This window comes from Artemia sp. Qi Xiang Cuo, chromosome 8 (assembly GCF_049724085.1).
Source record: "Artemia sp. Qi Xiang Cuo chromosome 8, ASM4972408v1, whole genome shotgun sequence".
Lineage (NCBI taxonomy): Eukaryota > Metazoa > Arthropoda > Branchiopoda > Anostraca > Artemiidae > Artemia > Artemia sp. Qi Xiang Cuo.
In genome coordinates this window covers 60,667,591-60,680,876 of record NC_142801.1, presented here as the reverse complement: position 1 = coordinate 60,680,876, position 13,286 = coordinate 60,667,591, and the positions used below count along the sequence as shown (strand labels likewise).

Here is a 13,286-nt window from a genome sequence, read left to right as displayed (position 1 = left end):
GGCTATATTTTAAGATCAGAAGCAGCCCCGAAATTTTGAACATAATACCCTCAGTCGTTCTTAGGAAACTGCTGAGATGCCTCATTGGGAATTAGCATTAACACAGTGCTTTTTAATTTAATCTTAAGGCCACATTTAGTTTTTAAACATAATGGGCAAATTGGAGGGTGGGCATGGGAGGGGGACTAGTTGTCCTCTAATCACTTTCGACTATTAAAGAGGGCATTAGTCCTTTCTATTTTAAATCGAATGAGCCCTTTTCGAAGTTCCTACGACAACTCCTTCGATAGGAAGTGCCGTGGTCTAAACAACAACAAAAAATAATAATCCATTGTACCCAGATCGATCTTTTCTATAAAATGTCAAGCCTTCCAATCACTTTCAACAATTAAAAAGGTCACTAGCCCTTTCAGTTTCCAATCGAATGAGCCCTTTTTGAGTTTCAACGACAACGTTTTCTATATGCCCCCATATAGATATATGCCCCATATGCCCACCTTATATGCCCCCATAGCATAACTTACAACCTTTGCCCTACGGGTTGTGGGGGGGGGTGGTTGTCATCCTCATAAACCTAATTTCCAGAACACTCAACTACGTTGAACAAGATGAATATCTCAAAATTTTGATTGGGTGTGTTTGGGAAAATGGTGGGCGTGAGAGGGGGGTTAGTTGCTCTTCAATCACTTTAGACTATTAAAAAGGCCTTTACCCGTTTCAATTCCACATCGAATGCGGCCATTTTGAAGTTTCTACGACAACTGTTTCTATAAAAACCTCATATGCCCCCAGGGCATAACTTATAACCCTTGCCCTGAGGGCTGTGGGGGGGGGAGGGTTGACATCCACAAAGACATAATTTCCAGAATTTTCAACTACGTAGAAAAAATGCCAATCTCAAAATTTTGATTGTATGTGTTTGGGGAAATGGTGGGCGTGAGAGACGGATTAGCTGCCCTCCAATTACTTTCAACTATAAAACGGGCACTAACCATTTCATTTTCCAATCGAATAAGCCCTTTTTAAAGTTTCTACGACAACGCTTTCTATAAAATCTTATATGCCCCCAGGGCATAACTTACAATTTTTGCCCTCATGGCTGTGGGCAGGGGGGGGGGGTGTCATCCTTAAAGACCTAATTTCCAAAACTTTCAACAACGTTGAACAAAACGGCTATCTAAAAATATTGATTGGCTGTGTTTGGGGAAAAGGTGGGCGTGAGAGGGGAGTTAGTTGTCCTCCAATCACATTCGACTATTCCAGTCGAATGCACCCTTTTTCAAGTTTCTATGACAAAGCTTTCAATAAAAACCTTATTTGCCCCCAGGGTATAACTTGTAACCCTTGCCCTGAGGGCTCTTAGGGGGAGGGGTTATCATCCTCAAAGACCTAATTTCCAGAACTTAGAACTACGTTGAACAAAATAGCTATCTCAAAATTTTGATTGGATGTGTTTGGATAAATGGTGGACGTGAGAGGGGGTTAGTTGCCCTCCAAACACTTTCGACTATTGAAAACGGCACTAGCCCTATGAATTTCCAAATCGAATGAGCCCTTTTTCAAGTTTCTACGACAAAGCTTACAATGAAAACCTTATAAGCCCCCAGGGCATAACTTACAACCTTTGCCCTGAGGGTTGTGGGGGGGGGGAGGCGGGTTTTCATCCTCAAAGACCTAATTTCCAAAACATTCAACTACGTTGAAGAAAATGAATATCTCAAAATTTTGATTAGATGTGTTTGGGAAATGGTGGGCGTGAGAGGGGGGTTAGTTGCCCTCCAATCACTTTCGACTATTAAAAAGGGCACTAGCCCTTTAAATTTCCAATCGAATGAGCCTTTTTTGAATTTTCGACGACAGCGCTTACTATAAAAACCTTATATGCCCCTAGCGCATAACTTAAAACTCTTGCCCCGAGGGCTGTGGGGGAGTATCCTCCTCAAAAACATAATTTCTATCTGGAAATCAACTACGCTGAACAAAATGGCTATGTCAAAATTTTGATTGGATGTGTTTCGAGAAATGGTGGGCGTGGAAGGGATGTTAGTTGCCTTCTGATCAATTTCAACTATTAAAAAGGGCACAAGCCACTCCAATTTCCAATTGAATGAGCCCTTTTCGAAGTTTCTACGACAACTTTTTCGATACAAAGTGCCCTGGTCTAAAGGAAATAAAAATAAATAATAAATAATACATTGTGCCAACATCGTCCTTATATGCCCCCAGGGCATAACTTGAAACCCTTGCCCTGAGGGTTGTGGGGGAGTGTCCTCCTCAAAAACATTCTATCTGGAAATCAACTACGCTGAACAAAATGGCTATCTCAAAATTTTTATTGGATGTGTTTGAAGAAATGCTGGGCGTGGAAGGGGTGTTAGTTGCCTTCCAATCACTTTCGGCTATTAAAAAGGGCACTAGCCGTTTCAATTTCCAATCGAATGAGCCCTTTTCCAAGTTTCTACGACAAATCTTCCGATACGAAGTGCCCTAGTATGGAAAAAAATAACACATTGTGCCAACATCGTTCTTTACTTAGGCAGCGCGATTGCGCTGCCTATGATAATACGATACGATGGAAGCAATCTAACAACGAATCACTTTTCACTGAAGAATGACTTATATCCGTATTAAGGTCACCAATGAGCATATACTCTAGAGAGATTGAAAGAATTTTTTCCAATAAAAACATATAAGTGTTACATGCTTTGGCATATCTAGTCATCGATATGGCAAAATGATCATCATAATGAAGATAAGAGTTTATGAAAACTGTAGTGCCCCTACGAACAGCCCGAAAAACTCATCCGAGTAGAAAGTCACAGGAGAAGCCAAATTCAGATTGCGCTTCAAAACACAAGGTAGCCCGTTAGATAGGGGACCTCTTTTGGCTTTGACAGTAGTATAGAATATATCAGGATAAGGGCTCCGACGCCAAAGGTTAATGCTAAATTTCTATAAGAAGAAGCTCTTGCAGACAGACTAAATCAAAATCATTGTAGAGCTCATCAATAACAAAGTCCTTCTCCTTAGTGTCTTAATATTAAACGATATTATTGAAAACACCAAGGTCATTGCAAAATGGGGGAACGCAACATTAGTTCCTTAGATACTGGGCAGGATAGACTATAAGAAGCATGGTTTTTAGCACAGTTAGCACACTTGGGAACCACGCTAAAAGGACTATCCTTAGTAGAAATATGGAGCCCAGCACATCTGGCACATTTCGGGACATTACTGGTGCAAGCACTTTGAAGGTGATCGTAAGACCGGCATTTGAAGCAGCATTTAGGTATTTCTTTAAATTCATGAATTCGAAAAAATTCATATCCAACTTTAATTTCTTCTTTGAAAGAAGTGGACTGAGCAAAGGAGTCTTCAAATTCAAGCTTAATTGACATAGTCAGGCCCAATAGATTCGCGCTTTTTATACCTTGAAGCCTATTAACAACTGAAAGGCCGACATCAACTTGAAAACCTTTGATAATCCCGAAAAAGCGCTTGGATCGTACTTTAACTATTGCTACAGAACATATGCCCTTACACATTAATAAATCATACATTTTATCCTCATTTATCTACATTTTATTAAAATCGTCGCTTTTCTGTACTTGAATTAGTTGACTTAGGGATTTGGGGAAAGAAATAAAAGAATCTAAAAAATGGATTTTATTCAAGCACGTATTATCATTATCTATTGTTTTCCATAGCAATTGTAATACTAGCAGCTTCTCAGACGATTTGGATACGATATTATATGAAAAAGAACCATCTACATCGTCACAGGAATGAACAAATTATGTTCTCACAGGAATATGCAAATTGAGTTCTCGCCAGACCCATCTATAGCATACTACTCCCGTGAATAAAAAGCAGAAAATTCTCCACCCCACCTTAAAGTGTATGCATGCTTCCCAATGACAAATACTATGCGTAAACAATGGGCAATTTTTATAACTTAAAGACCTTTCCCCGAGGGCTGTGGGGGTAGGTGGGTCAAAGGCCCTTTTAACTATGATAAACAAAATGGCTATCTCAAAATTTTAATCGGACGATTTTTCGGAAAAACGGGGTGGGGGAGGGGTCCTAGTTGCCATTCAACCTTTTTATCACTAAAAAGGGCACTAAAACTTTTAATTTTTCGTTTGACTGAGCCCTATCATGATATTCTAGGACCACTGGATCGATACAATTGTTCCTGAAAAAAAAAATAAAGCATTCGTGATTTTTCTTCTGGCAAAAAAAAATAATACAAAATTCCACAATTTTGCAGATAGAAGCTTGAAACCTCACAACAGGGTTCTCTGTTACGCTGAATCTAATGACGCGAGTTTCATTAAGATTTTACATGTTTTAAGGGGTATTTCCCTCTTTTTTCGAAAATATGCCAGATTTTCTCAGGCTCGTAACTTTTGATGGGTAGGATTAAATTTAATGAAAATTATATGTTTGAAATTAGTATAAAAATCCAGTTCTTTTGATGTGTCTATTGGTATAAAGTTTCGTTTTTTCAAGTTTCGGTTACTATTGAACCGGGTCGCTTCTTAGTCCTTACATTTCGTTACCATGGACTGTTTGAAAGAAGATGCGGTAAAACGGTAGCCTCGTTTATTTATACCGCAAAAGATTTTTCTGTAACGATGAAACAAGTTTAAAACCCCTTCAAATGTCTAATTTTAGCCTCAGCTAGTAAAGGAGGCTCTGGAGCAAAATCTGGGGGGAGTGATAAGGGCGCCAATAATTGACCAATAGACAAATTTATTTTAAAAAAAGCGAAAAAAGGAATGAAGATACCATAAGAATCTTGCAGGAGGGGGAAGACAGGGGCCCTCCGGCCACCAGGATCCTCCTCAATCAGCTAAGGAACTTAAATTTTGGTATAGCCTATTATTCAGAATACGTTTCGCATCTACAAAACCTAGAAAATTTCTATTGTAAATTGTCTTTTGTAACTCCGAATATTTCATTGAGTTTTAATTAACTTCAAGAGCAATATATTTTCTCACCTGCTAAAGGACTTGACATAATCACTTCTGGCAAGGGAAAAGAGGGAATTCAGTAGGACTTTACACCAAGGGAATTTAACGGACACCGGGTCCGCCATCGCCAAGAATTCAATTATCCAAGGAACAGTTAGTGTGACTTGACCTCTACGAATCGATGATTGTAGCGTAGCAACTAAGTCCCAATGAGGAAGAACCTAAAATATTAAATGGCACATTATTGTCACTTTTTGAGATCAGTAAAGATAAGAGAAATGGAAAATTTCATAATATACGAGATTCCGTAGACAAAACAACAAGATTTCATTTTAACACCTCCGGAGGTTACATAAAACAGAAAAGGAATAAACTTGCAAACAAAATCAACACAAAAACAATCATAAACGGGGTAGAAATATTTGTTTTTGATGAGGTTACGGTTTTCATTGAAGCTCACGAACTTTTGATTAGGTCAATATATTTTAACGTTAGTTTTTTTCAAATCCAATAAGAACTAGGATAAGAGAAGGGTATGACCGCCAAAACACGAAAAGGTATCTTAGAGAACCAGGAAATCCAGAGATGGCAATTTGAGCGCTCTCTCTCTCTCTCTCTCTCTCTCTCTCTCTCTCTCTCTCTCTCTCTCTCTCTATCTCTCTCTCTCTCTCTCTCTCTCTCTCTCTCTCTCTCTCTCTCTCTCTCTCTCTCTCTCTCTCTCTCTCTCTCTCTCTCTCTCTCTCTCTCTCTTCCAGTTAACACAATATTGAGATAGCTAAGGAACAGGCAAACCTTTAAATAAAACCTTTTAAATCTTTAATTTTTTCTAATTAATTTAATTTAAATCTTTAATTTTACCAGAATTTCATCCCAAATCAAAATAAAAGATTCATTCGCGTCGAGCATCAACTTTACCCCCAATTCAAATGTACAAATATGCACCTGAATTGTATATATTTATTTAATCTTCCATTATGATGATAAGCCCTTAAATCAATCAAAAAGTTCGTGGTAACGAACTGTAAGTAAGGAGGGACCCGGCTCGATAGTAACTGAGACTCTAAAAAACAGAGTTTTGATACCAATAGACACATCAAAAGAATCATATTTTTATGCTGATTTCAAATATATAAGTTTCATCAAGTTTAGTCTTACCCACCAAAAGTTACGTTACGTTTTAGTCTCACCCCTTAAAAGTTATAGAACCTTAATGAAAATTAAATAAAAAAAACAAGTTTTTCAACTGAAAGTAAGGAGTAACATCAAAACTTAAAACGAGCAGAAATTATTACGTATATGATTGGGTTCGCCCCCTAGTCAATATCTTGCTCTTTAAGCCAGAGATTTTTTTTGTACTTTCATAAGAGCTATTTATTCTAATTAACGGCCTTTGTGATTAAGGGGTCATTTTTAAAGAATTGGAACAAAATTCAAACTTTAGCGTAAAGAGCGAGGTATTAACTAGGAGGCGAACCCCCTAATATACGTATTAAAAATATATGAATATAGAAGTTCGTTACGTAAGTTAATTCGCAAGTTACGTGTATTTATTACTAATAAAAACAAAAATAACATGTTCGTAAATAAAATTTCATAACTTTTGAGACAGCCATTTAACCAAATAAAAGTAAAATTAATATGCAAATTTTGTTTTAATTATCCATGTACGGTGAGCCAAAATCAAAACCTGCATCAATTCAAAAACGTTCAAAAATTAAATAAAAAAACAAGTTTTTTTTTTACTGAAAGTAAGGAGCAACATTAAAACTTAAAACGAACAGAAATTATTCCGTATATGGAAGGGGCTGTCCCCTCCTCAGCGCCTCGCTCTTTACGCTAAAGTTTGACTTTATCTCACAACTTTATTTTTTAAAACAATGAAAACTTTAGAGTAAAGAGCGAGGCGCTGAGGAGGGGACAGCCCCTTCCATATACGGAATAATTTCTGTTCGTTTTAAGTTTTAATGTTGCTCCTTACTTTCAGTTAAAAAAAAACGTGTTTTTTTATTTAATTTGAAGTAAAGAGTAACTTACAGAACATTCAGTGCATATATATATTCCTATGAATGTCCGAAATATCGTTAGTGTCGACAGGCACTGGTGAATGTCTGAAATTCCTTTTTCTCTACTTGGATTCCATTAGCTTTGTGAGTCACCTGTTTCAGTCTTATGCAAGCTTTGATGGTAAAAGTTAAAGTTAGGTTATGTTATTTTAGGTTACTTTAAATTAGGTTATAAATCACAAAAATTGGTTACAAAACCATAATATTGAAAAAGTTGACTGGCAACGCTGACTAAATCCAAGGAGAAACAAAAGTATTTCGGACATTCGCCGGTGAATGCCGACATCCACCAATATCGGACACTCACGGTAACAAATACAACTCATGCCAAATATTTACACATTAGGGTTTCCGGGGGTAAAGTTCACTTCCAACGCAAATATATTTTATATTTGGCTTGAGGATGAGATTTTGATTCTAAATATATATATTTTTTTAGCTATGTCAATATTACGTCACTCGGAAAGTGTGCCCACAAAGGTTGAGTACCCTCTGATCTATTCTGTCACAGACAAATGACAACGGGAATCAAAATTTTTGATAGTATGAGCCTTCTCTAAATTTAGCGCCCTCTCTTATTTTAACTTTATAAAAACATTGGTTCCCATGAGTAGCTTCAAGGACCTTGTCCCTCTTTTGTACAATTATGAAGATGTCAGATATTTTCTGACAAATATCTTAAATATCTTGGAGCAAATCCTTAAATTCACTCCAAGCTGCGATTTAAGGTAATTTAAGGTAAATAATTGTTATATTTAAAAAATAAAGACTACTTTCTTTCCCTCTTTCGTTCTCAAAGCATTTCAGCTTTTAAAAATTATTGAGTTTTCAATTAAACAATTCTGATAAAAAGGAATTTTTTTTCCTAGCAAGGGTTGAAGCACTCAAATTACGTTTATATCACGCAACATACCGTGCTTAGAATTTTGGGAAAAGGCTTTGCCTACATAGATATCCACAAAAGACGTCATACCAATGTGATTATTTTTGTATAAGGAAACTTGGTTCAGCAGCCTGAATTAAATATTTATCATTTTCCAGGTTATCCAAATATTTAGGGTTAGTCGTTTTTGACAGATTTTTTTTTAAAAAAAATAGAAGAGGGACAGCCCTGTTTATATTAATTTAGACGAGACGAATAATAATATTTTTCTAATATTTATTTAAAAAAAAACCAGTAAAATCAGACTTTTTATGTTAAGGCGCTTCAGGTATTTAATGTTTTGAAAACAAAATAATAATCACCTAGGGGAAACATCCAAAAGGATTCAGAAGGATGGATATATTTGCAGTGTCCTTGTTGACGTATTCTATTTGCTATAATGAGCCAAATATTCAGCCGTCCATGACCAAAAGTGAGCCTAACTATAACGGAATGAGGAGCCAGCCGTGCCGGGAAATGCTATAAATAACGTTCGCTTAAAGTTTGCGTTATTTTGGAAATCTCTTTATTATAAGTATAGATGTATCAAATTAGTTTTTGTTGCCCAGTCTTACCGCCTTGTTTTCCCAGGAGAAGTTAAATCGCAATAGATTTTCTTGAAATAGAATTTTATCGAGACAAATAAAATTTGTCTCGTTATTCGTCTTTAGAATAAGCCATTATTCTTCAAGTTCACACTAACCAAAAGAACATATTTAGATCAAGATACTACTGCTTCTAATCATACTACTGCTACTGTTACTATTATTTCTACCTTTCTTACTGCTACTAAATCTTAGGCTACTAGAATTATTTCAACAGCTACTACTACTACTACTACTACTGTAATTTAAAATAAGGATACTAAGGCGATGAATTTGGGATATGTATAAACTGTATGAAACTAAATCGAAATACACTATACCCGCACAGGTTGTCAAACGAACATATTAGAAATGCTTCAGGAATAGATTATGGTATGTATTAAGCTGAAACTTTCAGCGTGTGTTGAAGGGGGTACTGAAGAAGCCAAATGTGCAATGCGCTTACTGCTACTTATACAGCTACAACTATTGCTACAATTCAATCTAAGGGTATTAAGCTACAAGTTTTAAGGAATATTTAGGCGGATGTTGAATTAAAACAAAGCAAAGTATGAGCATGTGGGCGTTCAAAAAGATGATAAAGCAATATCTAAAGAACAACTTATATTACTAATTTAGACCTTTAAGGGTAATTTGTGGAGGATTTTGAACTAGTCAGAAGGCAGCATATGTATACTTTTAATACGACCACTACAGTTAATATAACTAATGGAGCTAAAGGTATTAGGATGAAACTTTTAGGGAACGTTTAGCAGTCTCAATTAAAGAAAAAACTGTATGCATGCAGGTTTTCAAAAGGTCTTATAAGCGATATCATAAGCAACATCACTCTATTAATAGCAGGAAATAGCATTGAAACTTTTAAAGAAGATAATTAAATTCAAAATTAAAAGTTCCGGTGCCCTTTTTAAGAGTAAAAAGAGACTGGAGGGCAAGCAGCCCTTCTCTCAAGCCCCTTCATTTTCCAAACGCATCCAGTCAAAATTTTGAGACAACGATTTTGTTCAGCATTGTAGAACGGTCCGGCAACTATGTCTTTAGGGTTGTTAGGCATGTCAACCTCCCACAATTATGCAATCGGCTCGTTATGCTTGAAAACTAGATTTTGCTTTAAAACTAAATCAAAAGGCATTGTGTGTATGGTTGCCAATAAGACACCTCGGCAATATATCGAGAACAAATGGGGGTATTAAGTTGAAGGTTTTGGGGATGCTACTATTACTACTTCTGCTCTTACGATTTAAATAAATAAAAAGAATTTAAGTGTATCCAGGCTGTCAAAGAGCATAAGTAGAATCTTTTGGGAGTTATATTAGGTTTTATTCTTCAGGTCAACTTCAGAAGCTATAAAATGAAATTAAAGAATACTGTTTTTGTAAGGATTGAAAAATTGTTGAAAAAGTTTCTCCAACATACAAATAGAAATCCATACTGTGGATTCTTATAGAAAAAAAATGAAAAGATATAAAATATTTTTTTTCAATGAAAAAGACTATCTCAATAAAAAACGAACAAAAATTAATTAAAAAACTTTTCAACAAAACAGGTTTTTCAAAGAAAAGTAAAGAGCTCCATTAAGCCAAGAATGAGCAGAAATAAAGTCAAATAATCTTCCAAGCGTAAAACTACCACAAATCACTATCAATAAACAAATGAAACTCAAAATGAACCTATATTACAAAACATAGCCGAGTCAAACTCAAAACGACCAAAAATTACCATGAGTAGGGATGATATACCTTCTCAAGATCAGAACACAATTTGCGTGTTACTGAAAACAAAATACGTTTGAAATGTTTTCACTTTTCTTACTTAAATAAATATAAAATGATCACAACTTTTAAGGAATAAATATCAGTAAATGTTAAACTGACAATCCACGGTCATTTTTTTTCAGTAAAGCACAAATTGTGTTTTGATTTTGAGAAGGTGTGAGGGTTATCAGCCCTACTCATGTTTATTTCTGTTCGTTTTGAGTTTTATTTATTTATTGATAGTGATTTGCGGTAATTTCACGCTTGGAAGATTATTTAACTTTGTTTTTGCTCATTCTCTTGGCTTAATGGAGCTCTTTACTTTTCTTTGAAAAACTTGTTTTGTGGAAAATCTTTTTTAAATTAATTACACGAAAATATCCTATTTGTCTTTTTGAAAAATTGATATTACCTAGGTAGTTTAACGTCGGTTTTAAAACTAACGTTTGCCTCTTTGAGAGGAAAAATTCGCATGGCGAATTTAACGGTGTTTTTTTTTCGCATTTAAGGTTTCTTTACAAAAGTATTATCCCAGAAACAATGTAGAATGGTACTTCAAAAGCTTATGTAATGTTAATTTTTCTCATTTCAACAAGGTCTTTATTGAACAGGTTCAACTAATTTGTATGTTCTTACTTCTATTTCATTTAATTTTTACCTCGTTCTACCATTACTTTCGATTATCGGTAGTTCCTCGTTTTTTTTTCTGTATTGTCTATTCGGTTGGCAATATTGTTAGTTTTCCACTATTTTCATTATTCTTTGTAATTGCGCAGGTTTTATTTCCGAAATTCTGTCATTTTCGCTTTAGGTCTTCAATTCGCGGTAATTTCATCAAAACTAAAAAGTAAAATAAATATTATAATTCAATCCTTAAAAGACTACAGAAACCAGACAACCCTGCCTATTAGCAATCCCCATGCATCTTTTCTTCATGATCAGAACACAAAAATAGCGACGAAGACCACACTGCCTTTCCATAACAAACAACAAAAGCACGAAGAACAATAGGGAAATCTTTTTGCAAGACAGTGGAGATAATTTGAATGAATATTTCGGCCCTATGTCCAAGGGCCGTCCTCAGCAAGACAAAAATACATAAAAGAAAAAAGGACTCACAACAACATGCGACCGATAAAACGAAAAATTAAAAAAATTTTCAAAGCAGTCCTAGCATCCTTACTTCAGCGAAGTTCAACCAGGACTGATAAAAAGTAAAAACAAGGTAAAACAAGGCGATTCAATGCGATGAAAGAAAAATAATTTAAAAACACGTTCTTATTCCTAATCCAGCCTTTTTGGCAGCTAACCTCAAAGGTCTTTTTGTGACCAGTTCTGTGTTAATGTCTACTGGTTTTTTTAAATATTTTTAAGATCATTTTCAATTAAATTTGTGCATAGAGCATTCAGTGTATATTCCCCCAACTCCCTGTTTAAGGAAATAGGGACTTATTATAAGTCCCTATTTAAGGAAATAGGACCTATGAGTAAAATTCAGCAATTTTGCGCACGAGAAATGTAGGTATACTCCCTCGGAATTTTCATTACGGTTTTTAATGATATTTGGAGCCGAGTAGAAGAGATCTATTGATAGTTCCAGTTTTGGAAAATTGTATTACACAAATAGATATACAATCAACAATTACATTGCAAAATCAAAATAAATTTATTGAAGGCAAGTGATTATCGTCAAATTCCGTGGTTCCAAAAGTGGGTGGTAGGTCCCCTTCTTAAAATCTATCAATGCCTACTCTAACTCTAGGTTCGCACAGATGTTCAAATGCTCTATTTGCTTGTAACGGCAATTAGTTGCGGTATTACGGAGTTCTGGTGCATTCTCAAGAAACTGAGCAAAAAAAATCAACTTTTATTTGGCAACTAGACAACTATTCGTGCAATGTCTCTACACAACGGCAACAGCCATGTAAATTTATGATTATATTTGTTCTAAACAACAGTGATAGCTGTAGAAGAGAAAATTCTCCTTGAACGTAACAACAACTAACATTGGTCATTGACACAATTCCTGAATATTGCTTATCGCCGCTTTTTTTGTGAACTTAGAGTAAGTCTTTACTGACACGTGTCGTTTCTTTTTATTCTTTTTCCGGTAAAAAAACGATTTGTTTACATGGAGAAACGTAGCCTCATTTATCGGTTTTCCATAAATCTGAGGGTTTTTTAATATATAAAACCCTATGTAAACAAAGCAAAATCTAAGAGCAGTTTTACCGTTATGTGACAGAATTGTATTATATATTTTAATTCAATACCGTACAATTTAACGATGATCCAAAGAGCGGCATCAAACTAACCAAGTAATAAGTCAAAAAAGTTTGGAAGCCTATAGTCTAGTTACAATAACGTTCATCCTTAATCTACAAAATAGACAAGCGAACTTTATGGAAAAGCCTTATAAAAGCTAGTTCAGAAAATCCACAGCCAAGGATATTTCCCAGGAAAAGCTGACAAAGAAAACAGGGAGTTCAGAAAAAGGAAAAAACGGACAGCTGGAATAATATACAGCGATAAAACAAATGTGGTATCTCTGAATGTGCTCGGAAAAAGGAAGAAAAAATAATCAAAGAATCTTAGATTAATGTATCCCTGGATTAGGATCTTCCTATTCCCATAAAAGTTACAAGAAACTAGTGGCTCTAACCAAGGTCAGGAGAGGCAAATTCAACAGTACCATTATGTGGTATAGTTGGAGGGAAAATATAATTTCTCCGATATCAATATAGCATATCTTGTACAAGTTTAATTTTTGTAATTTAAAAAAAATCTGTAAAAATTCTATTCTTCATCAGTATCATCAAAAATGACGTTAATTGCAGAGGGTACGATATGTTATTTTGATATCAGAAAACTCTCTAATATTTATTTGGTGTCACTTTAATTTAAAAAGAAAAACTTGTTTAACGGACATACTTTTTTTTGGCATAACCATAATTGTTCTTGGTAAA

The 13,286-nt window shown here is 35.2% G+C and overlaps 1 protein-coding gene across 1 annotated transcript in view; it reads right to left on the bottom strand.

The window, feature by feature from the left end:
* dlt (codanin-1 like protein dlt) overlaps positions 1 to 13,286 on the bottom strand; it is a 281,789-nt gene that overhangs the window by 156,021 nt on the left and 112,482 nt on the right. Inside the window, exon 5 of the mRNA XM_089093645.1 lies at positions 5,004 to 5,197. Within this exon, the coding sequence (XP_088949771.1) occupies positions 5,004 to 5,197 (194 nt within the window). The remainder of the gene's footprint in view (positions 1 to 5,003; positions 5,198 to 13,286) is intronic.